At 48.3% G+C, this 19,114-nt stretch overlaps 1 protein-coding gene across 1 annotated transcript; it reads left to right on the top strand.

The window, feature by feature from the left end:
• The first annotated feature begins 4,952 nt into the window (after positions 1-4,952).
• XCR1 (X-C motif chemokine receptor 1) lies at positions 4,953-16,027 on the top strand. Its single transcript, XM_045492629.1, has 2 exons — positions 4,953-5,122; positions 11,474-16,027. Exon 2 carries the CDS (start codon positions 11,491-11,493, stop codon positions 12,484-12,486), a length of 996 nt encoding a protein of 331 aa, XP_045348585.1. The 5' UTR covers positions 4,953-5,122; positions 11,474-11,490; the 3' UTR covers positions 12,487-16,027.
• The last annotated feature ends 3,087 nt before the right edge of the window (positions 16,028-19,114 follow it).

Below are 19,114 nucleotides of genomic sequence, written 5' to 3'. Positions count from 1 at the left end.
AACTTGAGCCGGCAACTGGAAACCCCGACTCCATCTTTTTCTTTGTCCCCTTTCTCATTATACATCTTAGTTTGGCTAAAATGTCCTAAGATATCAAATACATGAACACCCAGAACTTTACCTGTATAAGTATTTGATTAAGAGTCTACGTTAGTGGGGCACCTGGGTGGCTCAGTCGGTTGGGTGTCCGACTTCAGCTCAGGTCGTGATCTCTCTGCTTGCGAGTTCGAGCCCCGCGTCGGGCTCTGTGCTGACAGCTCGGAGCCTGGAGCCTCCTTCAGATTCTGTGTCTCCCTCTCTCTGCCCTTCCCCTGCTCACGTTCTGTCTCTTTCTCTCAAAAATAAATAAACGTTAGAAATTAAAAAAAAAAATTTCGTAGGAAAAGAAAAATTGGGTGTTGAAAGCTCACAGTGCTGGTCTGGTACATATAACGAGGGCTGTGCCTGTGGCAGCATTTCTGACAGTGGCTGGAGGGTGAGTAGAGGGGGACCGTCCACCCCAGCCTGCGGAACCAGGTACTGCATCATGGCCCCAAGCCCGACCTTGGACGGCGGTGTGGCTCACCTTAAACCAAGCCATCCCCCACCCCGCCTTGCAACCTGAGACCTTGGAGCCACACAAGCTGGGATAAAGCCCACTCAGCTACTGTTTTCTTGCTCTTTGGCTGCGGGTGAGTGACTTAACATCTGGGCACCTCTGCTGTGCCCTCCTCGGGGCACCGATATTGTGTCCTCCTCAGGATATCGTATCTGGAGGCACGTGGCGTCCACCCGCCCCTTATTGGGGATGTTAAATGTGATCATTTGGTCAAGGTTGTCTGATTTCTCTGCCGTAAAATTGCTATCGTTTCCTTTATAACTAATAAGTAGTCTGTGTGGAGACACTTTAGAACTATGCAAACGAGGATGCCTGGGTGGCTCAGTCGGTTGAGCATCTGACCCTTGATTTCGGCTCAGGTCGTGATCTCACGGTTCATGAGTCAAGCCCCATATCTGGTTCTGCACTCTCTCTCTCAAAATTAAATAAATAAACATTAAAAAAATAACATTATTTTTAAAAAAGCACCATGCAAATATACTGCCCCTCATCAAAAATCCCCACCACAAGAGTTAGCACCCGTTGGACGTTCTTGTCTGAACCAGCCTTCTCTGTGATGGTTGCACAGCGGTTTTCCAACCCCAGATCTGCCTCCACATTTACCTACCGGCTTTTCCCCTCAAGCAGAGCCCTACCCGCTCACCGATTTACTTATTATTGATACGGAATTGTGAATTCCTGTTTTCTTCTTTCAATGTGTATCTTTGATTTTGATCTATGATCTACATGGACTCCTGTGACTCCATTACCCATTCAATAATAATAATATAATAAAAATAATATTTGAGGACCTATTGTAGTGACTCCCTGTGACCCCCATGGAGTCATGCTTTCCTGTAACCCTTGAAGCTAAGATGATTTCATTTCCTCCTGTAGATCTAACTCTGCCCTAGACTCTGGCACAACTAGAGAGACCCCAAGCTCTCCAGCCTAAGTTTCAAATAAAAGCATGTTAACCTCGAAGTCCCGATTATGATGGCCCTAGCACACGCTCCCCACTGACAGAACCTTGGCGCTTGTCCATCCCGTCCCCAAAGCCTGCGTCAGTTAATGATGAGGTGCCTGCAGCGGTATCTTGTGTGGTCATCCACAGACTGTGGTGTTCTTCCCTCGTAACCCCTCCGTGAGATCCTTGGTCTCTGGGACTCCTAACTTCCATGACTGAAGATGTCCCCTGGGAACGGGCCACCCAGTGAGGCCAATGTGTATCTCTCCAAGGACTCCCGAAGCTGCAAGACCCTTGATATACACCTGCTCGTGGCTGGTCTCATGTGGATGGGCTCAGACAGAGCCATACGGTCCAATGAGGCTGTGAGACCCAGGAGATCTAGAATCAGCAGTGCCTATTACAGCAATTAATTCCTGTCGCACTTGATGTTGATGCTTCTGGTGCTAGCTAGTCTCTGCCCTGAATCCCACTTCCCCACGCGTGGGTCCAGACCCGAACTGTGGTTACCAGGCCCCCACCTGCATGGTGCTGTACTTAAGACTGGACTTCCCCTTCTGCATGTCGAATCTGCATGAGGCTGGAACTCAGTTCCACCTTTGTCCAGCCCGACCAGTGTTTCAGGACTTTGTGTTTAAGGCGTGACCACGGATTCTTTTTCACACCAAAATCAAACATGAGGAAATGCGAAAACCTGAGTTTCAAATTGTGTCTTCATATTTAAGGAATGAACACTTGTTGAACACTTCCGAGCCCTCTCAATCGTTACCTACGTTGGCAAAGAACAATCACACATACACACACATGCGCGCGCGCGCGCACACACACACACACACACACACACACACACACACACTGATGTTCCCTGTATCATTGTGGTCATTGGAAAATTTGGAAGCAAATTGGGTGTCCATTTGGACACCTCTCCTGTTTCTTTGGACAGGGAAATACGTAAAGTATGACACCACAATGCAGCAGCTAAAAGGAGTAAAATAGGCTCGGAAAGATGTTCATGGCATTTTGTTTAAAGGAAAAAGGATAAATGTGATCCCATTTTTGGAGAGAAACTCAACAAAACTGAAGCTGGTTCTTTAAACATTTGATAAAATCAATAAGCTTCTAATCAGACTAAGAAAAAGATAGAGGATTCAAATTACTAATACCAGAAATGAAAGATGAGACATCACTACAAACTCCATCAACATGAAAAGAAAACTAGGGGAATATTCGGAACAATACTAGGCCCACAAATTTGATAACCTACGGACCAATTCCTTCAAACACACAATCTATCAAACCTCACACAAGAAGAAACAGACAATGTGAGCAGGTTTATATCTAATAAGAAACTGAATCCATAATTAATAACTTTCCAAAACAGAAATCCCCAGGCCCAGATGGGTCCATGGGTGAATTCTACCAAACCTTTAAAGAAGAAATTGTATCAATTCTCTACAATCTCATTCAGAAGGTAGAAGCAGAAGGGATATTCTTAACTCATTCTGTGAAGCCAGTATTAACCTAATATAATTGATCACGAGAATAAAAAATGTATACGTAAATTTGGTTTCATCAAAATTAAAAACTTTCGTGTGTCCAAGGACACTATCAACACATTTAAAAAGTATTCACAAAATGGGAAAAGTTATTTGCAAATCATATATCTGATAAGACTCTAGTATCCAGAATATTTAAATAATGCTTGCAACTTAATAATTAAAAGCCAAATAACCCAAATTTTAAAACCATTCTCATATTTCTGGGATAAACACCACTTGGTCTTGATGTATTATCCTTTTAAAATACAAAGGTTCAAGGGCACCTGGGGGGCTCAGTTGGTTAAGCATCCGATTCTTGGTTTCGGCTCAGGTCATGATCTCACGGTTCATGGGATCAAGCCCGGAGTCAGGCTCTGTGCTGCCAGCATGGAGCCTGCTTAGGATTCTCTCTCTCTCTCTCTCTCTCTCTCTCTCTCTCTGCCCTTCCCCACTCATGCATGTCCACGCTTTCTCTCTCAAAATAAATAAATATTTTTTTAAGGCAAAGGTCCTGTTTTTTAATGTTTATTTATTTATTTTTGAGAGAGATAGAGAGAGAGAGAAAGAGAGTGCACACACAAGCAGGGGAGGGCCAGAGAGAGACACAGACAGAGAATCCGCAGCAGGCTGCGGGCTCCGAGCTGTCAGCACACAGCCAGACACAGGGCTTGAAGCCATGAACTGCGAGATCATGACCTGAGCCGCAGTCGAATGCTCAACTGACTGAGCCACCCAGGCGCCCCCAAAAAGGCAAAAGTTCTGAATGGATACTTCCCGACGAGACACCCACCTGACCAATAAGCTCATGAAAAGATACTTAACCTTGTTATCCATTTCGGAAACATAAATCAAAATCATAGTGAGCTACCATGTCATACCCTATAATTAAAAAATAGAAAACTAGCCAGTGTCGGTGAAGATACGGAGAAACTGTTACCCTCACGCATTACTGGTGGGACAGTAAAATGGTGCAGCTCTGTGGAAAACAGGCCGGCAGGTCCTCAAAAAGTTAAACATAGGAGCCACCCTACAACCCAGCAATTCCACCCACTCTTGGGTAGAAACCCGAGAGAGCTGAAAATATATGTCCACGCAAAAAACCTGTGCGTGACTGTTCAGAAGCAACATTGTTCATCATAGCCAAACAGTGGAAATAACCCAAATGTCCTCCAACTGATGGATGGGCCAAGGAAATGTGGTTTACCCACACAAGGGGATAGTATTCAACCATAAAATTGAATGAAGTAGTGATACATGCCACGATGTGGATGAACCTTCAAAACATTATACTAAGTGGAAGAGGTCAGTCACCAAAGGTCACATATTGTATGATTCCACTTAGACAAAACGTCCAGAACAGGCAAAACCATAAAGACAGAAAGTAGATCAGTGGTTTGCCGGGGGATGGAGGGACATAGGGAACCGGACTGACTGCTAACAAGTGTGAGATTTCTTTTGAGGGCACTGAAAAATGTTCCTGAATTGGAGAGCAATGATGGCTCATAACTATCGTGAAATATGCCAGAAACGACTGAATCCTGCCATTTAAAATGGCAAATTTTATGTTACGTGAATTTCACCTCGACTTAAAATCATCATCGTCGCCATCATACGTAACTGGTACATTAATAAAATGTAATTTCGGCTAACATACAAATGCAGCTTTTTAAAAACGTACCCTTTAGGATCCCTTCCCACTCCAAAATTGCCTGACTCTATTCTCAGTGGGATCCGGGGGCTCAGGTGACTCCTGCATTGTCAACCCCACCTGCCTTTGGAGACACGCTGGGTGACCAGTGATGGGGCCAGGTTGTGACGTGAGGTCTTGGGTGGGGATAGGGAGGTTGGGGGTGGGTCAAGCGGGAAGCCAGGAGGTGGGAGAGGAGGGATTAGTCAAGGCTCCCAGTCTCCCTCTGAGACAGCGTACTACAGTTTTCTCTGACCTTCCTCTAGCTTCTGGCTGTTTCGGTTTCTTGGAGCACAACGTGCAACAGGGAAGCATCATTTCTGCCTCAAGACACACAGGAGGTGTAGATATAGGTGAGTTCCTTTATGTGTGTAACTTGTGTTTTCCTCTAATGTTAATAGCTTGTACCACAGGTTCTACAACTCCCTGTGGGCATCGGAACCAACTGGAGAGCTGGTAAACATGGAGAGTCCCAAGCCCTCATGGGGATTCCCCCAAATCTGCATCGCTAAGGTCAGGCATTGTTATTCTTAGTGGTTGGATAATTTAAATCTGGGTTTCTCCATCCAAGTTATATGGCGGACAGGAAAAGCTACATTTGCTCTCTTGGAGCTGAGGTGGGCAAGCAGAGACAGGGAGGGAGAGCAGTGACAGGCAAAAGGGAACCGGGCTCCTGGAAAGGAACTCGGAGAGCTACTTGGTGCCATTCTCCCTTGTGTCCCCAAGACCTCCCAAGCCCAGCCCAGAAGCTTTTGAGTAAATGAATGAATAACCAACAGAAAAGTGGAATCGCTTTTACAGACGTCCAATACCCCTTTAATTTCTGATTTGGTGAGAGTTGGCATCATGAGTGGGTATTGAGCTTTGTCAAATACTTTTCTGCGTTGATCAAACAGTGTCATGTGGCCTTTGTCTTTATTCTGTTAATGCAAGGATTTAAATTGCTTGATTCTTCAAACATTAAGCCATTCTCATATTTCTGGGGTAAACAGCGCTTGGTCACGACGTATCGTCCTTTTAAATTATTGCCAATTTGATGTGCTAATACTTGGATAAGGGTTTTTGTGTCTGCGTTCATGAGGGATATGGGTCTGTAGTTTTCTTTATCGTGCTGGTTTTGTCTGGTTTTGGTATCAGGGTGACGGTGGCCTCATGAAACGATCTGAGCAATATTCCATCCTGTATCTCAGATCGTTTGTCTAAGATTGATGTTATCTCTTCCTTAAATGTTTGACAGAACGCATGAGAAAAAAATCATGTAGTTCTGGAGTTTTCTTTGTGGGAAGGTTTTTTTTTTAATAGTTAATTAAATTTGTCTCATAAAGGTAGGACTTTTCGGATTTGCCATATCACTTCATGCCAGCTTTGGTAGGTTGAATTTTTAAAGAAATGTGTCCATTTTATGTAAGTTGTTGAATCTGGCATAAAATTGATCATAATAGTTCTTTGTCACTTATTCTTTTTGTTTTTTTCTTTGTTAGTCATTTAAAGTTGGTAAGATCTATCTGTACAGCAATAATCTGCAGCAATAACCATTCTTTCAAATCTGCTATTCAGAATTTGTGTCCTCTTTCTTTTCTGCTCTCAATGTAGCTAGAATTTTATTATATTTCAAAAAAATTTTTTCAAGCAGCCACTTTTGGTTTTGCACGTTTTCTCTCTTCTTATTCTCTATTTCTTCTTTTATCTTTATTTCCTTTCTTCTACTTTCTTTGGGTTTTAATTTGCCCTTTTTTTTCCGCCCAGCTTCTGAATCATTGATTTCAGATCCTTAATTTTAGGCCTCTTTTCTTTCTACCATAAGCATTGAAAGGTATAAATTTGTCTCTAAGCATGCTTCAGTTGTGTGCCATGAGTTTTAACATGTGCCATTTATTCTTAGTATTCAGTTCCAAATATTTCACAGTTTGCCTGTGAATTCTTCTTTGACTCAGACTCTTTAGAAGCATATTGCTTTAGGGGGCACCTGGGTGGCTCCGTCCTTTAAGCGTCTGACTTCAGCTCAGGTCATGATCTCACGGTTCATGAGTTTGATCCACACGTCAGCCTCTGTGCTGACAGCTCAAAGCCTGGAGCCTACTTCGGATCCTGTGTCTCCCTCTCTCTCTCTCTTCCCTCCCCCTGCCCCGTCTCCTTATCTCAAAAATAAATAAAAACATTAAAACAATTAAAAAAAAAAAAAGAAGTATGTTGTTTTACTTCCAAATTATTTTGGCTCTTCCAGATATCTTATGGTTATTGGTTTCTACTTCCTTTTGGTTCTTTCATAGATTTTTTTTTTTTTTTTTTTTCTCCTTCTCTGCTGGGATTTACCTGTCCATTCATTAGGGATATATTTCCCTGTACTCTCTGGGGCACAGTGAAAAGAGTTGCATTCCCATGCATATCTGTAGATTCCAATCTCTGGGGCATCTCAGGGTCAGTTTCTTATCTTTTTTTTATACATTTCTTTTCTTTTTGGGAGAGCGCAAGCAGGGGAGGGACACAGAGAGGGGGACAGAGGATCCGAGCGGGCTCTACGCTGACAGCAGCGAGCCTGATGTGGGGCTTGAACCCACGAACCGCGAGATCATGACCTGAGCTGAAGTCAGATGCTTAACTGACTGAGCCACCGAGGCACCACGTTTTTGAGGAGGGGCCACGTTCTGCTTTTTCTCCCTATGCTGCACAGGTGGTATTGTAGCCTCATCATCGTGGACGTTATGCTGTGCAGACCGGATTCTGTTTCATTCTTCTGAAAAGTTTTGATTGTTTTATATGTTGTTGGTTTCCGCACATAATCAACGTGGCCGGCTCACATTCTAAACTCGGCCTCCCCTGAAGTGGGCAGTGAGTCCATTTCAGTTCGGTGCCTCCGGTTTTCCCAGGGGACATTCCTGGTTCAGAGGTCGGCTAGAGAGTGAGGACAGCCTCTCTGTGATGTCCCCTCACCTCCTCTCCAGTGGCTGTGGTTGTCCTAAACTCAGCCCTCTGGTTTTTCAAGACCAAAAAAATGGTGACTTTGCTACTGGAATTTCAGCTGCCCCTCATGACCGGGTCCTGCCCCCAAGGCCAAAGTCATAAAAGTAGGACTCCCACCATTCAGCCGTTCTCCTTTTTCAGATGCCCAGTCCCTTCCAATGTTTACCATCTTTTGGTAGCTCAGCAGTGCCCACAGGAAGGTGTCTGGGTTCAGTTTTCATTTTTGTTCCAGGGTTTGTACATAGTTCACCAGAGCTTACTCAGCCTTTACTGAGAAGTGAAACCCACTTAGTGTCATCTTCACCATAGTAAATACTTCAGTACTTGGTAACCTGGCAGAACAGGAACTGGAAAGTTCTGTTACCAACCCACTCAAGCTGCACTACTCAGGACCACAGATCAGGAAAAGACTAGGTGAGGTGGGAGATATCGACATTGTGTACTTTGGTCACTGGCTTCCTGTCATCCCAGACCAGCCCGAGGACTTCTTTTATCCTGGAGAGTGGAGCAGAAAGTGTGACCTCCACTACAAGGAGAGACGTGTGACTATTCTGCTTCAGTGATTCCACACAAATCATCAGCGCAGGAAGCCACCCCATCTCTCCGGTGCTTTCTTCGGTGGTCACAAGAGATGTGACAACACCGAGAGTGTGTAAAGCCACTTGTTTTTACTAAATTAAAAGAGGGACAAGGTACCTACCTCCTTTGTCAGGAGAAGCCATTTCATTTTGAGAAATTTCCAACCACGCAGCTGGGGCACTGATGTTAAGAAGATGGGTCGGCCTCCACTGGGTCTGGGTCAGGGGAAGACAAGAGCCAAGCAGCAGACTTGGGGATCACCTATACGACGTAAGGGGTGCGTACAAGGCTCCCGTCCCAAACTACCTGCACGTCCAACTAGTCACACGACAGGAGGTCCCAGACTTTTGTACGATTTCTAACGTCATTCTGAACTACAAGCCTCTTGCAGACAGAGACTATTTATTAGTCGTGTTTCCACCCAAGAATCCAGCATCTGTCACAGGGTCTGCCCTACATCACAGGTCATCAGGTACTGTTGTATTGAATCAGATGTAAGCTCCTACTTTCTAAATGTCAAAAAAATGAAAAGACCCGGACAGAATGAAAAGCTAAAAAGCACAGTGGGTTGGGGCGCCTGGGTGGCTCTGTGGGTTATACTTCCAACTCTCGATTTCGGTCCAGGTCATGATCTCACCATTTGTGAGATTGAGCCCCGCATCGGGCTCTGTACTGACAGGGTGGAGCCTGCTTGGGATTCTCTCTCTCCCTCTCTCTCTTTCTCTCTCTCTCTCTCAAAATAAATAATCTTTACTTTTCTACTTTTAGTGTTTATTTATTTGTCAGAGAGTGCAAGCTGGGAAGGGGCGGGGGGGGGGGGCGGGGACACAGGATCCGAAGCGGGCTCTGAGCTGTCAGCACGGAGACTGATGTGGGGCTCAAACTCACAACCCACGAGATTGTGACCTGAGCTGGCGTCAGACAATCAACCCACTGAGTCACCCAGGCCCCCCTAAATAAATAAACTTTAAAGCAAAGGCAAAAAAGAAAAGGCCCAACGGGTTGACAAGACTAAGGAGTGCTCTTAAAATCCGTAAGAAAACAGTATTGAAAACAGGACACGTTGGAGACCCCCTTTGTTATTCCTCCCACCCCTAACTAGGTAAGTGAGACACTCGGGCTACCTTTCCAATTCTCCTTCTCCAAATACAAGGCAGGAGAGCCTAGGTCTGGCTCCGGCTTGGCCCTCCTCCCTGCTCCCTGGCTCTATTAACACAGGGAAGGCCATTTCACCAGTCGGAGCCTCAGTGTCTCTGACGGCCTCACAGACAGTCACGGCACGGAGGGAGCAGACGAGTAGCCTGTGCCAGCGCGGTGCCTGGCACCTAGTAGGTGACCAGGGGGCCCCTACGTGGTGCAGGCAGCCGCTTCGCCCAGTCTCCCGTCTTCCTCCCCAAAGCTTCACTCACCTCTTTCAACGAGAGTTCTGGCTCTTCCGTCACGTTCCCTTTCCTCTCCTCGGCCTTCTAGTCTCCCCGTTTCCAAAACCTCACTAGCGCCGAGGATTGAATCAATGTGACTCCGTGCGGTTTTCTTAGCGTCTTCCCTCCTACCGGATCCTTAGGTTGCTTCCGCTTGCTTGCCTCTGTAGGAAGTTCTGTAAGACAGACTCCTGCGTGAGGCGGCTTTCTGCTCTGAGAGTTAATGCTCCGCGTCAACCAGCCTGACGCCATCTTGGACAAATCCACCATGGTGACCACTCTGTGACCTGGAGCCTTCTTGAGCACAGTCCCCCCCAAGCCCCCCACACACACCACCACCACCACCACCACTCTTTCTTTTTTGTCCAACCACGGGCATGATAAAGAACCCGTAAGTATACACTTGGGGCATACCGGCCTTGACCTGCTCTGGAGACAAGACTATGACACACAGCTATTCTAAACGTTTCCTCCTGAGAGTCTCCCAGGATGTACTCCCCAGCCTCCAGGGCTATAAGATCAGGTTTTATGGGAGGTGGGGTGCAGAGATCTACTCGACTCGCAGCCATCCAAGACAGACTTCTGTCCATAAGATCCTTTACTAAACCATTTCTTGGCAAATTGGACCAGTCAGCTTTTTTTTTTTTTGCCTCATGGCTCCTTTGGTCCTCAGAGGTCACTCTGCATATACTTTCTTCCACAGAACATCTGTGTTAGTGACGATTTGGTCTCCCGGAGTCTCAGTGTTCATCGGAGTCTTGAGATTATTTCCTACCTGAGTTCACATGGGAGACGTTTGCTCCTTTCTTTTTGGACCTGTTCCAAGAGACAGCAAGCTTCCTGAAACAATCCTGCCGTCAGGATTTATGGAAGGAAGGAGAGGAGGGGGAAGAAAGAAAGAAAGAAAGAAAGAAAGAAAGAAAGAAGAAAGAAAGAAAGAAAGAAAGAAAGAAAGAGGGAGAGAGGGAGGGAGGGAGGAAGGGATGGGGGAGAGACAGAGTGAGGAAGGCAGGCAGGCAGAGTCAATGCTCACTTAGACACTTGGTAAATAGACGAAGGAACAATGTGGGGATCCTTAGCCCTGTTTTATAGATGAGGACCTTAGGGTCAGGAAGGTTAGGTAGCTGGCCCAGAAATACAGGAATGGGGCCCAAATTTGACCTCAGTTCTTTGAATCTGGTTCCGCTGCTCTTTGTCATACACACCTACTGGGAGACTGGTCTAGCTTAGTGCTACTCCAATGCCAGGCTTCAAGAGAAAGTGGGCTTGTGACAGAGTAAATGAACGTGAATGAATGCACCACTTCCCCCACCAAGAGAGCCTGGCTAAGAAAAAAATGCCCACCAAACTATACAGTTTGCTTAGTGGCTTCACGTTTCGGCCAAAGTTCTTAGTCTCATTACAAATAGTTCATGATGGGCGGCTGGACCATGGACCACACTTTTTCTTTTTTATGTTTTATTTATTTTTGAGAGAGAGAGAGAGAGACAGAGCATGAGGTGGGGAGGAGCAGAGAGAGAGGGAGACACAGAATCCGAAGCAGGCTCCAGGCTCTGAGCTGTCAGCACAGAGCCCGACGCGGGGCTCAATCTCATGGACCGTGAGATCACGACCTGAGCTGAAGTCAGATGCTCAACTGACTGAGCCACCCAGGCGCCCCTGGACCACACTGTTTTATAACGTGGGTCCTATCGATCCTAGCCTAACCATGTGGCTTGAAACTCCTCATCTCTTTCATTTCAGATGCTCTCCATGTCTAGATGGAGCCCTCAGGCATCCCAGAGTCCACCACTCCTTTTGACTATGACGATCAGAGCTTTCTGTGTGAGAGCAAGAACTTCGCCTTTGCCACCCTCAGCACCACCATCCTGTACTTCCTGGTGTTTCTACTCAGTCTGATGGGCAACAGCCTAGTGTTGTGGGTCCTGGTGAAGTTCGAGAGCCTGGAGTCCCTCACCAACGTCTTTATCCTCAACCTGTGCCTCTCAGACATGGCCTTCTCCTTCTTGTTGCCGGTGTGGATCCTGGGGTACCACTGGGGCTGGGTGCTGGGGGACTTCCTCTGCAAGCTCCTCAACATGATCTTCTCCATCAGCCTCTACAGCAGCATCTTCTTCTTGACCATCATGACCATCCACCGCTACGTGTCGGTGGTGAGGCCCCTCTCGTCCATGCGCATCCACACCCTCCAGTGCCGCGTGCTGGTGACCGCGGCCGTGTGGGCGACCAGCATCCTGTCCTCAATCATCGATGCCATCTTCCACAAGGTGTTTCCTTCGGGCTGCAACTACTCGGAAGTCAGATGGTTCATAGCCTCGGTCTACCAGCACAACATCATCTTCCTGCTCTCCGTCGGGATCATCCTGTTCTGCTACGTGGAGATTCTCAGGACCCTGTTCCGCTCGCGGTCCAAACGGCACCACCGGACGGTCCGACTCATCTTCACCATCGTGGTGGTGTACTTCCTCAGCTGGGCTCCCTACAACCTGATCCTGTTTCTACAGACGCTGCTGAAACTCAGGGTCATCCAGAGCTGCGAGTTCATCCAGCAGCTGGATTACGCCTTGCTCATCTGCCGCAACGTCGCCTTCTCCCACTGCTGCTTCAACCCGGTGCTCTACGTCTTTGTCGGGGTCAAGTTCCGCAGGCATCTCAAAAGTCTGCTCCGGCACTTCTGGCTCTGTCGGCAGCAGGCGTCCAGCATTCCCCCTCACACCCTGGGCGCCTTCAACTATGAGGGCGCCTCCTTCTTTTGAAAGGGAGTTCGGTGGTGCAGGAAGGAGCACCGTGGAGGGCACCGTGGGGAATGCCAAGGCCATGGGGCTGGGGGCCAAAGCAGTACCTTTCCGCCAGCAGGTCCCACTTGTCGCCCCTTCTGCAGAAAGTGGCTCCCAGCTGGAAATGTTATACGGCCATCCACAAAAACAAGCCTTGAATTCTGACTTCATCACTCTTGCCTTTATTAATTCATTCGCTTAGACATCGCTTCGTTCAGAAGGCTCTGAGACTTGGAAGGAGTCCCAGAAAGGAGGATCTTCCAAGACTTCATGAGGGTCTGAGACTCAGTCCTTTCCAGCAGGTGCTACTGGCTTAATTCTTAAAACTGGACCTTCAGTCTTCCCCGGCCAAGTAAAACGCCTCCAAGCCTGGCCACCCAAGTGCAAATACATCATGGAACCTGTAGCCGGAGGTGAAGAGGAGAAGGCTTCACATGCTCTCTAAGCTCCAGCTGTTATTAGTAGCTAATTTATTCAACAAGCATATATTCCGTGCTTCCCGTGTGCAAAGTCCCACTCTGGGGACTGTGGAAGACTCTGGAATTCAAGGAGTTACAGCTGAATGTACCTAACTGGGGTGCACGTCAGAATCACCTGGGGAGCTTTTCCAAAGGCCCCGCTCCAGAACTAAATCAGGTTTACAGATCGGGACCAGGTTTGTTGTATGGAAAGGTTAGAAGGTGGCTTTCACGTACGTCCTTGGGATGTGAAGCTATGGGACAGTGTAGGAGGCAGGCATGTGTGCTGCTAACTGAAAAGCAAGGTCAAGTGACAGCCATTGCCACAGAGACAAATAAGCATGGTGCTCTGAGAGTGTAGACTAGGGAAGGAAGGTTAATATCTGTAAACTAGCCTCCTGGGGCAAGAGGCACGTGCCCCCCAGGCATGGCCCCCCAAAATACATACATTGGAAGAATAGTGACACCTGTCATTCTTTGCTCCCACTCATACACAGTGATGGAACACCAGGGCCCATGCCTAGCAGGTCTGAAGACCAGGTTCCTGCCCGCAGGAAGTTTGGGAAAGTTCCTTGGTGCCAACTTGCAGGGGACCCTCAGACTTGCTGAGGTGTTGGGGCTCTATCTGCAAAAGATGAGGAGCCGCTGAGGGTCTTGAAGCACCCCGGGGTCCATTCAGAGCACACTGGGTGGGGAAAGAGATGCACCGCAGAAGGATGCTGAGGAAGCGAGGTCATCTGGGGGTGGAACCACGGACACGCAGCCACCGTGGGCAAGAACAACTCTGAGGGAATGGGGGAAAGGCAGAGTCAGCAGGACTGGGCCGTGGGGGTGGAGGGAGGGGAAGCACAAGACTCAAAGATGACTCAGGTTTGGAACGGGCGTGGCCAGGGAAAGTGGGTGCCACCCACCAGGCAGGTGGAGAACATTCCTGGTGACAGTGATGAATCTGAAGGGTCAGCTCAATATCCATCCTGAGAGCAGGAGGTGTTGCAGGAACCTGCACCCTGGGTGCCTTGGCCAAGGTGGGTGTTTACTTATCTGGACCTTTGGAGCTGGGCTCTTGGCATTCGGAGGGAGGCAGTGGTATCTCGTCATCTTTATATCCTGCAAGTAAATGCTTCATGCAGAAGGTGGCATTTACTCCATTCGTTCCTTCCCCCAAAGAATCATGGGCCGAATATGCAGGGGCCAGCTCATGTGAAGGAAGCTGGAGCTATGATATGCAACACGTCTCCCATCTAGCTGCGGGTTTTCAGCATCCAGATTGCACTCTGACTATGCTTATTTTAGGATGTGCTCACGTTGGCCCTGCAGACGGTCTCACCCGGCAGTCACCGAGGACTGAGCAGAGCCAACCCCTCCAAAACCAGCCGGCACAGCCGTCCGGTCAGGCAGGGGCCAGACCGTCTCACCAGCAGCCCGCCTCTGCACAGTTACCAAACGCATTGAGTCTCAGACCCTCATGAAGGGATAAAGCTCTCATGGACTTGCCAGCCAATAGGTGAGGACATCACTCACCACGGACAGAAGAAACAGCAAAAGGAAAGAGGCAATGAGGTAGTCGTGGCTCAGAGTTAAGCCTTCGGGCTTCTGATCAGGGTAGTCGTTCAGCACCCCCTTCAAACTAATATTATTAAAGTTTTGTTTGACTTTTATTCAGAGGGCAGGCTGAGCCCTGGGAGGAGAAGGGGAGACGATTCCAGCTCGCAACCCCCCAAACCAACGCAGTGCGGTCTTAACGCCACTCTTCCTGGAAGGCAGGTTGGGAGGGGGGTCGTCACTACAGAGGCTCGCCTCGTGTGCTCCTCACCCATCCCATCCCTTCACCTCCAAAGATGTTCATCTAAGCATTTCTTCCGACACATTCAGCCGTACCCCCGAGAGCACTTCGCTAAACGCAGTCGTGTCCATGTCCTTACATTTCTCGTGATGTTTCGTCATCTCCAAGGGTAGAGAGTAGAGCGTCTTCTCCTAATTTAGTTCCTTGGGAAACCGAGGCAAGAGGCACAGAGAAACAGAGACGTGTTGGGAAGACGCCCTATCAGAAAAGGAGCCTACGGGAAGCACTGCTGAAAAAAATCAGCCAGAGCACTGCACACTAGTGGCCACCTTGACCACACACTGTGTTGGCCACAACCTCCTGCTGTCCCCTCCCTCTGCCCACTGAACCACAGCTGCACTCTTGTGGGCCTGTCCCACGAGAGTCAATAAAAGTTGCCCTGGACACAGGGCTGCGGACCTTCTGCTGCTCCGGGAACACAAAAAATCCACGGTAGTTCCTAGGGAAGATGTCTTCACAGCATTCCCACCACCCCACTCTCTTGGACAAAACCCAGAAGGGAGGAGCCTTGCTGGTCTCTGAATAGGAACTCCAAGCCCAGGGCAGTCCCAGACCTCAGATGACCCCAGCCAGAATGGAAGTTCCTCAAGGGCAGAAGCCACGTGTGGCCGATCTAGAACCTCCCTCAACGCCCGGCAATGTTTGTGGTTGGTTGAGTAAGTGAATAGGAGACCATCTTTCTGGCTTTTTCCTACTTCTGTTTTTTCTTTCCACACTTGCTTACTTTATACCTTCTGGTCAACACCAGGCACTGCCCAATGGCGTCCCATGACTCTTCCCTATGGCCCATCAGCCCACACATCGCCTGGTTTGCTGAACTCCTGACAGCTTTCATTTGTAAAGCCTCCCTGTGACGGGACAAAGAGGCCCATGAGTCTGGAAAATCCAGGAGAACAGATCCCAAAGTAGATTGTCTGAGAAGGCCTTTGGGATGTGAGCCTTGGACCCAAACCCCAAATCTAAGGTCCTTTACTGAATCACTGTGACCATGGGCCTCCCAGACTCTCCGCGTCCTCATCTGTAAAACTGTATAAATGCCAAAAGCACAAAGACAGACTCTATTCACACAATGAAGATACACATGAGATCATGTGTGTAAAAGTACTTGCTTTGCCAGTGATTCAGCCCCAAATAGGAATTACGACTGCAATCATCTCATAAAGACAGAAAGCATCATTGTATCATATGCACAAATAAAAGAGTAGCGTGTGTGGACTCATCCCTGGCTGTGTTCCCCTCATTTCTACCTAGGTCTTTATATAAGATTCCTAAAAGTTCTCTGCTTGTGGGGGATCTCGGTTAGGATTCAGGGTGAAGGGAGGGATACAGGAAGAGGATGGGGCATAGAGTGGGGAACAAGCCTCGTGTGGGTCAGGATGGTGGGAAATTTGCTCCATTTAGGCCTTAGGCAAAATTATCCAGGAGGCCAATGTGTCTCGAGTGCTCTGTGGCTCTCGAGTTTTCTGTCCCTGTCTCTCCCCTGGGCTGTCTTCAAGTCCAAGGTTCCCCCCCCCCCCCCATTTCATGACCCACTGTGTTGGAACAAGGACTTTTCAGAGATCAGTCCTCCAATCAGAAGGAACGCTATGCTTCCTCCCGGGAATTTGGGGCATCCTGAAAACTTGGTGGGAGACACTTTGCAGGTTTGGGGGAAGTTTGGGAAGGGGAAGAAGGATTATCCTGAACTATGCTCTCCACTTTGGGGCCAGCCCAGATTTTACGTGTGGGTGGTTGTAACCGCCCCCGCACCCCACCCCACCCCTGCCCTGCTACACACACACTCCCAGCTCCCCCACAAGAGAAAGTGTGGCCAGAGGGCCCAAAGGAGGACAATGGAAGCCTGGTTCCTTGACTTTGACCATTTCAGAAAATCAGAGGTGAGCATCACTCATGGTTAGAGAGAAGATATGGGCAATGGATGGGCATGGAGAACTGGGTGGTTACAAGGATTAGAGGTGGGCCCGGGGATAAGAGGGGGCATGTGGACCTCCAGGATGTTCCTGGCCACGTGTGTACAGGGCTGCTCTGTGTGAAGGCAGAGGGAAGCCCATGTTAGGGGGCCTAAGATTGCAAAGAAGGATTAGCACCACTCTCAAGTTGGTCAGCCTCTGGTCATTCTTATTGGGAGAAAGATTTCTATAGGATTACTCTAGTCCCAAGGAATTGGTGGTCCTTTTTCCAGATGACTTAACCTTGACTCAGAGAAAAGTATATGACTCGATTGTCCACACAACTGGGAATGCACGCCTTAAACACGTCACTTTAAACGTGTCATTAAAACTATCATTCCAAGGCACCTTGCAATGAACTATGGGAGTTTGGGGAAGGAAGTACCCACTTGTATCTGTCCTCCCACTTTGGTTACAATTGGTTCAACAATCTGCCTCTGGTTTTTTTTTCCAAAAATAAGGATAATGTGAGTTAAAACAACAACACTGAACATTACTAATTTTTCAAAGCAACACTGAACAACAACAACACTGAACATTACTAATTTTTCAAAGCATCTTGTTTATTTAATTTTTTTTCAATGTTTACTTATTTTTGAGACATAGACACAGTGTGAGCAGGGGAGGGGCAGAGAGGAGAGGGAGACACAGAATCCGAAGCAGGCTCCAGGCTCTGAGCTTTCAGCCCAGAGCCTGACGCGGGGCTCGAACCCACAAATCATGAGATCATGACCTGAGCCGAAGTCGGACGCTTAACCGACTGCGCCACCCAGGGGCCCCTCAAAGCATCTTGTTTATTTAAAAGTTAGAGGAGGGGCGCCTGGGTGGCGCAGTCGGTTAAGCGTCCGACTTCAGCCAGGTCAGGATCTCGCGGTCCGTGAGTTCGAGCCCCGCGTCGGGCTCTGGGCTGATGGCTCAGAGCCTGGAGCCTGTTTCCGATTCTGTGTCTCCCTCTCTCTCTGCCCCTCCCCCGTTCATGCTCTGTCTCTCTCTGTCCCAAAAATAAATAAACGTTGAAAAAAAAATTAAAAAAAATAAAATAAAAGTTAGAGGAAACCCACAAATATTGGCCTCAATAGGAAATCACATCCCCCGTTCTGACTGGATCCTTAGCAAGCCACTTCCTCTCCTTATCTATTCAACTCAACTGGAGAGGTTTAAACTCTAAGATCCCTCCCCGTGATTAAAAAATGAAGCCTATGAGTCTATAATTTCATGAGTTGCATTTCCATGACGTTCTTTAGGGGATACAAATCTGTAGCTTCGTGCACGTTATCGGTTGAACTGTGTCCTCCTCCTACTCCCCAAGAAACTCTTGTGTCCATGTCCTAATTCCTGGTACCTCTGAATGTGACCTTGTCTGGAAAGAGGGTCACTGCACATGTAATTAGTTAAAATGAGGTCACAGGGGTGAGGGCAGGCCTGTAATCCAATATGACCGGTGTCCCTATAAAAACGGGAAATTTGGACAGAGACCCAGACCAAGGGAGAATGCCAGGTGAAGGCTGGACTTAACGCTATCACAAGTCAAGAACACCAGAGATTGCCAGCAACACCAGAAGTTAAGAGAAAGGCATGGGATGGGTGTTCCCTCACAGCCACAGAAGGGGACAACACGGCAGGCACCCTGATCGTAGACTTCTAGCCTGGAGACCTGTTTAAGCCACCGAGCTGGTGGGACTTTGTTACGGCAGCATGAGCAGACCAACACGGGGCGCCATTTCAGTGGGTGTGAAGGGAATCTTAGTGCCTCTCAGAGCCCCTCATGGGCTTTTAGTGTCTACCTTGACCACAAAGAACACAACTCCTGGCTGAAGACACCCACAGGAGACTAGAAACTGACTTTTACTGAGATCTGCTCTGTGCCAGGCCCATATATGTGCACATCTCACAGCCACCCTGTGACATTTCTGTTTCCCACTTAGACCAAGGAGGGCATCAGAGCTCAGAGAGGTCCACTCTAACATTCATAGCCTCGAACACGTGGGATCGCTGCCTGAGGCAAGAGGTCATAGCTCCAAGGAGCGCAGTGGGCCACAGCTCAGAGGACACAGGGTGATGCACCTGAGCACAAGGTGTCACAACCCTGAGGACGTGAGCTCACAGTCCTGATCAAGCAGGGGCATGGCTGCAAGCCTGTAAGGTCATGACCCCAGGGACATGGGGGCAAGGCTTCTGGCACATGGGGTCATGACCCATTCACTGGGGCCATAGCTCTCAACATGCGGGGTCACAGCCCCAGTCACGTGGGGTCACAGTCCTGAGGATGTGAGCTCATAGTCCTGAGAAAGTGGCACTAAAATCCGACATTAAAATCTCTCCCACCCTCAGTATGTCACAAAACCATTCAGACTGTG

Source organism: Leopardus geoffroyi, chromosome A2 (genome assembly GCF_018350155.1).
Source record: "Leopardus geoffroyi isolate Oge1 chromosome A2, O.geoffroyi_Oge1_pat1.0, whole genome shotgun sequence".
Classification (NCBI taxonomy): domain Eukaryota; kingdom Metazoa; phylum Chordata; class Mammalia; order Carnivora; family Felidae; genus Leopardus; species Leopardus geoffroyi.
Note: the sequence above shows the minus strand (reverse complement) of the source record. Positions and strands in the feature narration are given on the sequence as shown.

Coding starts and splice junctions, on each gene's coding strand:
- XCR1 (XM_045492629.1), top strand. CDS start 11,491: ATGGAGCCCTCAGGCATCCCAGAGTCCACCACTCCTTTTGACTATGAC.